General features: G+C 42.9%; 2 protein-coding genes across 2 annotated transcripts in view; one reads left to right on the forward strand and one right to left on the reverse strand.

The window, feature by feature from the left end:
- The window catches only part of LOC106811291 (chondroitin sulfate synthase 2-like), a 5,537-nt gene extending 2,941 nt beyond the window's left edge, over positions 1 to 2,596 (forward strand). The window contains exon 4 of the mRNA XM_014814860.1: positions 319 to 2,596. Coding sequence (XP_014670346.1) covers positions 319 to 798 — 480 coding nt within the window. The 3' untranslated portion in view covers positions 799 to 2,596. The remainder of the gene's footprint in view (positions 1 to 318) is intronic.
- Positions 2,597 to 3,989: 1,393 nt separating this feature from the next.
- The window catches only part of LOC106811292 (pleckstrin homology domain-containing family G member 7-like), an 8,190-nt gene continuing 2,179 nt past the window's right edge, over positions 3,990 to 10,000 (reverse strand). The window contains exons 4-8 of the mRNA XM_014814861.1: positions 8,752 to 8,845; positions 7,062 to 7,150; positions 6,103 to 6,226; positions 5,259 to 5,356; positions 3,990 to 4,795 (exon numbers count right to left, since the gene is read on the reverse strand). Coding sequence (XP_014670347.1) covers positions 4,505 to 4,795; positions 5,259 to 5,356; positions 6,103 to 6,226; positions 7,062 to 7,150; positions 8,752 to 8,845 — 696 coding nt within the window. The 3' untranslated portion in view covers positions 3,990 to 4,504. The remainder of the gene's footprint in view (positions 4,796 to 5,258; positions 5,357 to 6,102; positions 6,227 to 7,061; positions 7,151 to 8,751; positions 8,846 to 10,000) is intronic.

Consider the following 10,000-nt stretch of genomic DNA (forward strand, 5'->3'; position numbering starts at 1 on the left):
AGAGGGCTTTCAAAAGCATTGCCCTTATGATTCGGTTCACTGATCGTGATCATCACAAAGCGATGTAAATTGATAAAACCACATTGTACGTTTAGACCGATATCTCCCGATTTGTCATTTTTGTGAGACCAACGATTAGACACGGATAAAGTTTAATGATTAAGGCAAGACTTGAGCTCAAGTTTATCGAGGTAAACACAATAAATCATAGGTAGACTAAGGCAACTAAATGTTGAATTTTGCCGGTTTTAGTCTGTCTTACTCCTTTTGATACACTCCTGATCATATACATATATAGTGTCGTCTCGTCTTTACTAGGTATTCTTCCCGATGGGTTTCTACGAGTACAAACCGAGCGTCGTCTACGGCACAGATGTGGCGCCCCCTGAGACACTCGACATCAATCGCGTGCACGGCCACTTTGACCGTGACGCGTATGAGCACGCATGCTTCTACAACGGCGACTACGCTGAGACCCGCAAGATCATCGCCGACGCCATTCCTATCGTGACCGACGTCAAGAAGGTGCCGGACGGCGTCGCGCGAGCCGCCGCTGCCACGCCAACCCCGGACCTCTATGAGCTGTTCCTGCGCTCGCGGCTGCATGTATTCCGCGCCGTCGAGCCTGCACTGCGCTCACGCTACCGTGCCGTCGTCTGCGATGCGCATGCACAGGAGGAGGCAGCATACCGGCGGTGCCTCGCGCGCCGCGGCGAGGCTCTAGGCTCACGGTCGCAGCTCGCAAAGCTAATCCTTGATGCTCAGGCAGATGAGAAGGGACAGGAGGACCAGGTATGATACGTAGGGGAGGAGCAGAGGGATTGAGGACATGAGAGACTAGGACTAGATGAGGCGCATAGAGGAGGAGCATAGGGTGGAGGAGAAAGAAGAGGATGCTAGGTTGGAGGTGTAGAGGAAAAGAGAAGATATGAAAACACATAGGGGAGGAGCGGGTTGAGAAGATGGAAGAGGAGAACTAGATAGGGCACGTAGGGGAGGAGCGAAGCGAAGGGTGGAGGACAAGGGAGAGGGAGACTAGATAAGACGCATAAAGCAAGAGTTGAGGCTGGAGATGTGGTCATGAGATGTCATGGGTTGGAGATTACTTGAGGACTACAGATAGATAAACAAGGCAGGTTAGTGCATGTGGTTGCATAACAGCCAGAGAGTAAAACAGAACTTGAAAGGCAGAATGAGAGATAGGGAGAGAGAAGTGGGAGCGGGGAGAGAAAGAGAGAGAGAGAGAGTGAGAATGAGAGAGAGAGAGAATGAGAGAGAGAGAGAGAGGCAGGCATATATTGACTCTAGAAATTAAATCTCTCAAGTGAGAAAAATTGAGATCAAGGGGAGGGAGAGGAAGAGGTAGATAGAGAGAGAGCGAGAGAGAGAGGGGTGGGACAGCTATTGCCTTTATATAGGACTTAAGTCTTCTAAGTGAGAAAAGGTCATTGCCAGAAAGTTATTCACTTGGTTAAAAAATGATCCACATACAACAATCCACACTAACCTGATGTTCAAAGCTTATTTACGAGTTTCGAAGTTGTGGCCATTCATGAAAACGGCCCCTCGTTTGCATAATAGCTCCATGGACCGTAAACGTATTTAATAGTCCATGTACATGTTATTTATAGCTGAAATGTCACAGATTGTAATGCCATACCACATAGTGCCAAACACCCCTTACCTTGATGAAGTTATATACAAACGATTGAAAGTTTATAAATTGCCGGAACTATTTTTATCTCACGTGCTTAAGGTTGATTGTTCTCAAACTAAAGAGATGCGCTTTTTTTATAAACATCTATGAGAGCATGCTAGAATATTAAAATGAGAACTAATGTATCATAGTAGGTGGCCTGCTCATGTCGTACTAAATCTACTTATCAGTGTTATAAATTGGTGTGGAATTGTCGGCTTTTGCGACCTATTTATTATGTAATCAAGTCTCCGTCGAATGAGGTGAACAATCACGAGAACTTGACATTGATCATGTTGATTCACTGCTTTGATTGTTATATAATTCTATACGGTCATGATAATATATATTTATAGATATAAAATGCAAACGATTTGGAATGATGCAACTTATTACTGTGATGTTTCTATTGTGTGTGTGTATGTTTCTAATGTACTGGTTTGGTCCACAGCATACTGCAGTTGTACCATGCATATATCTACGCAATATTGTAGCAATTCATTCGTGATTGAACCCATAGTGTCTTAAATGAGGAGCATTTCATACTGTTAAAGGTAACGTATATTGACCGTAGGGGATTGTTTATTTGTTGAAATTCCCACTTTGAAATATGCTACACAGTTTACAAGATTACCAATGAATTATTTGTAAATTGTCAAGTCTATGTAAATGGCCTATTTTTGTGTATTCTACAATTTTTAGCAATAGATTTTAGAAGAAAGCATTGCTCATGATTTTTTTACGTGTGAAGTTTACGTGCGAGTATGATGTGAAATCTCAAGTTACTAGTTACTTTTTACTATCTTAAAGTTTACTGTTGTATCTGTTATTGGTATACACTGTGAAAATGAAATTACTATAAATAATAAACTACACTATTTAAATAAAACATAACGCAACTATCTGATTTCGCGTGGTTTTGTTTATTTACATAAAATTCTAAGTTTTTGTATTTATTGAAAGAACAATAAAAATGATTAGTTTTCCAATTCTGGAAAACATTTACAATATTCATTTTATAATAAAATAATAATTTCTGCATTTGTTTATCATTTATTTCGTCCCGCGGATCAAATTCTCTAATCGAGACAAGAAAAACCCTGATTCAATAGCTACACGCTCCCTGCATAGTTTATATTCTGTTCACCCTTGCTTTGCAATTCTCTTCGCAATAGTAGCTGGCGCTATCCATTCACTAGAGAAAGGCGTTCGATAACTAACAAGGAGCTGCTATTTCTAGTGCGTGCTCCCTGCATCTACACGCGTCTTTAGATACTACTCGATGGCTCTCTCTAATTTATTTCTCTCTCTCGCTACTTTGTTCATTGTGGAAGTGCGAGTACAAACAAGAAAAACAGCTGTTGTTCGTTGGCTGTGGCAAATTACACAAGCTGTGACTGACCAAAAGCTCCGAGTATGATGTACTATGAATGAACGGCTTTTTATATTTTTCCATAGCTTCCTCCCTCGATTTTGTTTCAAGTCTATGGTATTAGCACCACCACATGTACCCCTCGAGCCTAAACTTATCTTAGTATAGTATCTTATTTACAAACAACATTGCACTAGAAAACAATTCAATTAAAAGTCAAAACGCATGTTACATTTTTATAAACGTGCACCAAGTTAATATGCAAGCCAAACCGTACCCTGGTTAACCCGTTGCAATTTTGGAATACAACTATTCGAATATAAATAAAAAAATATTGGATGACCATAAATTACTTGAGTCGATCTGGATCGAATTAGCTATTTTCGGAGAACAAATCCTCGCAAAAAGACCCCTCGCAAGGAATCGGCGTACAAACGTTACAAATTAGGCACTATTTATATATTTTAGGAATTAATACGTCGATCACGTCACCTTTTACAATATTAAGTCGAGTCGCGAGAGACGCTATCCGCAACACGAGCACCTAGCATTTAACAATACACAAAAGCGAGTGGCTATATCCACCCATCGGTTTCTGATTTTTCTCACGTACACAAATGTGCATAATCCAAATGGTCTAAGACGAAGTCCCCATTAGCGAGGATCTTTCGATGCCCATTGTTTGTGGAGCTTGTATGATCTTGTATCGTTGGCGCCTTATCCGTCTCTCTCTCTCTCTCTCTCTCTCTCTCTCTCTCTCTCTCTCTTCTCTCTCTCTCTCTCTTCTCTCTCTCTCTCTCTCTCTCTCTCTCTCTCTCTCTCTCTCTCTCTCTCTCTCTCTCTCTCTCTCTCTCTCTCTCCGTCACTAATTCTCTCTCTCGCTCTCTCCCCTTCTCTCTCACTCCCTCTCTCCCTCTCTTTCTCTCCCTTTCTCTGTTCGTCTCTCTCTCAGACTATTTCTCGCTTTTCTCTATCGTATTCCTACACAGAAAACTGAAGTACAGAAACTGATGTACACGTTACCACAGACTAACGGACGTGGGCGTGGACGTTAGTCTGTGACGTTACTGAGCCAGTAACTCGTGCCGAGGCAGAATCGCGAACGTTTCGGCCGCGATAGGGCGCCTTTTCTTTATCGCCATCAGAGCCGTGTATAAAGATATTATGTATCAAATATCTGATATCTGAATTTATGATACTATCTCAACATACGTCGCTCTGATGGGAGGCGGGAAGGAGGAAACGTATACATTAGGTAGCTCGTTGACGTTACCGGTATGTCTCGTGACATCGATTACTATTCTCGTGCATTCAATCGTTATCGTCGATCGATTCTATGTTATCGTGTGCCGCATTATTAATTGAGCCGTCGTCACTAACCAGCCGTCTTCAGACGACGCCATCGTCGCACCATTGACGTCTCGCGCGTCCCGTTGCTACGGCGGCAGCCGTCCCTGTCCGTCGAGGGATTCCCACTTCCGCGCCTCGATGACCCCATTTACCGACGATCTTAACCTGTGACTAGAAGCTCGCTGCAGTTCGCCTCGCGAGCGCACGCTGGTGGACGGCTGCAGTCGGCTGTCGTCGGACTCGGATTTCACGGAGCTGCGGCGCGACGCCGTCGTAGACGTGCTGCTCGCGCTCGATTTACGGCGGGAGATGAATCGCGAAGCCAACTCGTACTTCCACTTGTCCGTCGCTGCCCTGAGCTTCTGAATCCATGCTTTCTAGAAGAGAAATGGAGGGCGCATGTGTAATCGTTGATCGTTAATTAACGATAATCAACTTTTGATGATTAATTATAATTATACTATTGTCAATATAATGAACTATATATCTACACGTAATTAAATATGGCTGGCAATATTTAGTAATGTCAGCGTAATCGTTAATGTATCAATTAAAAGAAATGTCGGTTGGTTTACATGTGTTAGTGTCGTATGAGAAGATGCCTAGATTAGAACATTTAAATTTAAAGCATGATAAGGGAATCTGCGTCGATATTTTCACGTTGACTTTACAGTTGGTAATCGTTGTATTGCCACAAGACTTTCCACTTCTATCGTGCAATACACAGTGCAATAAATAGAGTACACATTAATTGTACTGCACATTGCATGGCTCTGGCCTTCCATTCACAGATGCGTGCAATGTGCTGTGAGATAGATGGAGCGGCGTGTGCATACGCACCTTCATTGTTTCGTTGGACGCTTGGAATGTGTAGACAGCGGTGATCTGACCGAACCGTGTCGTCTGTACGACTACGAACGCGTATTTCAAACCCGTGGCTGAAACATACAAATCACACACGACATGCTAGTGTCAGTCCACTCACGCGCATGGTTGACGATCGTACTCAGCAATAATTGTTTTACCACGGTTAAATTTATTTTAATCGCGTTTCAATTATACTTTATTTTATAGCCCTTTTACCCAATCAGAGGCCGTGATGCACATAAATAATTTATCCGCAGTTAAAAATTGTTTAATTTAAAATTATGTGTAACAAAGCCTCTGATTGGATAAAAGGGCCATAATTTAACCGCGGTTAAATCATTTTTAGCGAGGTGAAAATAATTATTTCTGAGTATAGGCTACGATAGCCAACCATAAGCGCGCAGTAATTTCAGAATAACGATAGTTGCATTGCTATCTGCTGTTATGTATGTATGCGTGTGCGTGCGTGCGTGCGTGCGTGCGTGCGTGCGTGCGTGCGTGCGTGCGTACGTACGTACGTACGTATGTATGTATGTATATTATGTATGTGCATATGCGCGTATGGGCGTGGGCGCGCGTGCGCGCATGCCCGCACGTATGCACGTATGTACGTATGGTAGGCGTACGTGCGTACGTGCGTGCGTGCGTGCGTTCGTTCGTTTGTTCGTGCGAGCGTGCGTGCATGTGTGTGTGTGTGTGCTTTTGTGGGGCGTTTGTGCACGCGTGTGCGCGTATGTGTGTGTCGGGGAGGGTGTAGTTATATGCATGGTTAATAGTATAGTCCGCGCGTGGCTCATGCGGCGGAGGTCACGCTCACACGAGAAGTCGGCAGCCGTGAGGTCCTTCAGTATGAGTCTGTCCAGAGGCATCGGCTGCCGCTGCACGACGAACGATGGGCTGTCGACGTTCTTCACGCCGAAGGGAGCTTCCGTTGAGAGTTTCTATGACACAGAAAAACCAAGATGTCGGACGTCGTAAATAACAACCATGCTCGCTGGTGTCGTTGGCCGCTACTGCAACCATGCAGGACCGTGTTCGAGCTGGCGTTTTTTCTTCCTCGAAGCATGCCGTAGAACGAACCAGCACAGGACTCACTTAATTAATTGTGAACATCGTTGTCGTTGCATTACATGCAGAAACCACGCGTCCAAGCGGAGTGAATCGCATACCTAGTTGGTTACAGATGTTAGAAGAGATCTGAGCCCCTCACAGGGGTGGGGGGGGGGGGTACATGTTCTTTTGATCCCTTAATGTTTACGCATTTTTCCCTTGTTCCCCATTAATAAAATAACTTGTTCCCTAAAATGTTTTTACCTTGTGTTCCCACGATCCCGAAAATTATTTTCCAGTTCCCTTAATCCCCAAAAATATTTACCACTGTTCCCCATAATTGTCTCGTGACGCTGGAGTGAAAAAGGTCCTATAATTGTGGACCCTAATGGTCCCTACAGCACACTATGTTGAAATCACCCTGAAATACTTATAAGTTTATTGTAAACAGTCTCAGAAAGCTGTGAAAAAATCACAAAGACGGATAATCAAAGTTCCCTTGTTACCAAAAATCTAATCAGCAGTTCCCTTGTTTCCTGAAAATAATTCGACAATATCCCCTCTTCCCTAAAAGTTAATGCTCATGTTCCCTTGTTCCCTAAAACCCCTGGGATGGGCTCAGATCTAGGCCTATGTGGTAATTGATTACCCACGCACTGGTAAAATGTGGCTGCAGACGAGAGTTGCTGGCGGGGCGTTTAGTAGAGTGCCAGTGTGACGACTCACCTTTCTGCTCAGAGACTTTTTCAATTTCGTGATGAGCAACATGTCATCGAAGAGAAACAGATTCAGCTCCGTTCCCTTGTTGCTGTTCTCTGCCCACAGGAAAATCACAGGCTCTATTATTCAGTTCTGTCCTATATTGGTTATTATTCGTTATAATGTCATCTTCTAACATGGGATAATCTCGTGATAATCGATAACAGAATCATATCCTGCATTATTTTATGTTTTTTGTGTAATTGTGTTATGTCGACCAATGTCGTCATTTTTGGCATATGTACGCTCCATTTTAAACTAAAATATTAACTTATTAAATTAAAACCTATGTGAAATTACAGCTTTAAGCTTATTTGTAAGCTTCATTTCAACGAAATATAATTTTGTTTGACAGTACAAGGCATGCGCGCACATATGCGTGTTCACATTTCCCGTATGCTACATGAAAACCTCGTACGGCACACATCTTGTGACTGGTGGGTATGTCGTCGCTAGACGTGATGCGGCCATGATGCCGAGGCGCGCCGAGGCATTTCATCTCTGTTAATGTTTACGCCTGAATGCTTGATTGATCAGGGAGGGGGTGCATGTAAGAGGGAGACATTTTCTTTGAGGTTCCGAAAAACACAATTCCACTTGACAATTTCATGGGCCATTTCAATTGGAAGCTCTGCACAATGGACCCCCAACAAGCCCTTTGACCGACTAGTCAAGATGTTCAAAGGTCTGTATATTGCTCTTATTTAGCCGCCGATAGTTCTTATTTAGAACAAAGTCTTCATTGTTATATTCTAAAACTACAGACCATCCACTGACCGCTGTGGAGACGTGCGCCGGGCCTCGAATTTGGCGCACGTCTCCACTGCGAACCGCGCTTCATACTTGAACATCCCCGCGGTCGCGTGCGAATATCCCGCGGAACTGCGCGTCTCATCCGCGCGCAGCGCTCAGGATCAACAGCAAAGCTGTGCCACGCAATCTTATATCATGTCTCTCTGGATTAACAGTATATATAATCTTGACAAAATACTACATCATTTATTTGATAAAGACTAGATATACAGCTGCACATGTCATGTTAGATACATTGCCACCTGTTGACTGATTTAAATATTATAAGTGTTGCGTCAGCCCGGTCGCCGTACCATTATTCAAGGAAGGCATCAATATTTGTTTATTATCTAGCTACTGTGACGCGTATATGCTGCCCGTTTTAAAAGTATAATTTAAATGTATGTTATTTAATTTTGTAGTTACTGGGCTTGCGCAAACATATGTCCTTCATATGTCCCCTGTAGAACATATTCCCAGCACTTAATTAAGATTTTATTAGTGTCACACCAGCCGGCTCAATTTGGCACCTTATAATTATGGAAGCAAAACGTTAGGATAGTTTATCACCTCAACCCAACTGCGACAGGTGTGTGCTTTTTGTTTTTTAAATATAATTTTAACAAAATACTATTTTATTTGGCAGGTACTGGACATGCGCGCACACTGGTTTTCCGCCATGCTGCAGTAAATGGAAATTCGGGAAGAATTTGGGCTTTATCATTATTAAAGTGAAGTCCGGGAATAGACATTTTTATAGCAAACTAATCGTGGCTGTGTTCGAACATTAAATGCACAATTTCATCGTAGTAAAAATTCTTTTATGACTTCTCGCACTGTGTTTACCCTGCTTGGCAATACTCACCCATTAATGTTAGAACTCCTTCGTACAACAGGTGGCGCTTCGGACTTGCTAGCAATCGTTCGCATGGTTGCTTGCTGAGGTTAGCCTTTAGACACTGTAGAAAATTTCCCCACATATTATAATCAATGCCACAAACTTATTTTCTAAACTAATAAAACTACATTTTCTAAATTAACAGATACGCACATAATAACACTTTTAAATTCGTTCTTGTAACGGCTGCATAAGCGAATCACAAACTTTCAATGCCCTTATGGAAGAGATAGAGTATCTTTATAAGAGAGAAAATATTATTAAAAAACGTATGCCAAAAGCACTTCGTCACATACTATGCGCGGTAGCTGGCTGCGAATTCGAAGTTGCTCTGGTTGCAAGTTGCAAATGACCGCCGAATGATTCTGATTTTGGCAAAAAATGAATCGTCTGCTTACTACACGCGCTTATTTTGCGATAAAATAGACTAGCATTAATTAGACAATTAAAGACGGTGGCGGTCGGTATGGATACGGTTACTTATACACTGGCTCGGCCTGGATTTAGTATAACGCTTAGTCAGGCCGGAAATGTTCTCCGAACCTTCTTACAAAGTTCAAATAATTAGATACCCTTTAAAAACACGATATTTGAACAAGAATTTCTAAACGATCTCGAAAAGTCATCGCACATCCCTTATTAGCTGAAACTTTTGCTATAATGCTGTACATAATTGATACGCATGAACTCGCAATATGAATATTTAGCTAATTATTATTTTCTTAGTACCCGATATACACATGAATATTGCATCGCGCTTATGCCGTTATTTTAAATCGCTAGCAAGCAAGCAGCGTGTAATTAGTTTTGTTTAAGCGTGCGTGATTGCTCCGTCTGCGAACACATTTCTGCCGGATTTAACCCTCTACAAATATCAAACAATTAACGGTTGCCAGGTTACGGAAACATTTAACGGCGGCAGTGATAACAGAACATCTCGTCGCCGCCTCTCGCGTTGTCAGGGGCGACGAATCGCGCGCATGCGCACTCGCTCGAAAAAGAGCGGTACCCCGGGGATCTCTCACTGGTTTGATGCGCTTAACTGACGCCAATCATGACATACTGGCAATTAAACCGCTCGCGAAAGCGCCATCGGCTCATAAAACAAGAAAGCGACGGGAAGAGGTTTTTTATAAGTAGCGTTTTGCGTTCGTTCGGAAAAACTGCTCCTGTTCGTGCTCTCGCGTGCGTACCTGCGACCCGTATCTACCACACA

This window comes from Priapulus caudatus, unplaced genomic scaffold, assembly GCF_000485595.1.
Source record: "Priapulus caudatus unplaced genomic scaffold, Priapulus_caudatus-5.0.1 Scaffold525, whole genome shotgun sequence".
NCBI classification, from domain to species: domain Eukaryota; kingdom Metazoa; phylum Priapulida; class Priapulimorpha; order Priapulimorphida; family Priapulidae; genus Priapulus; species Priapulus caudatus.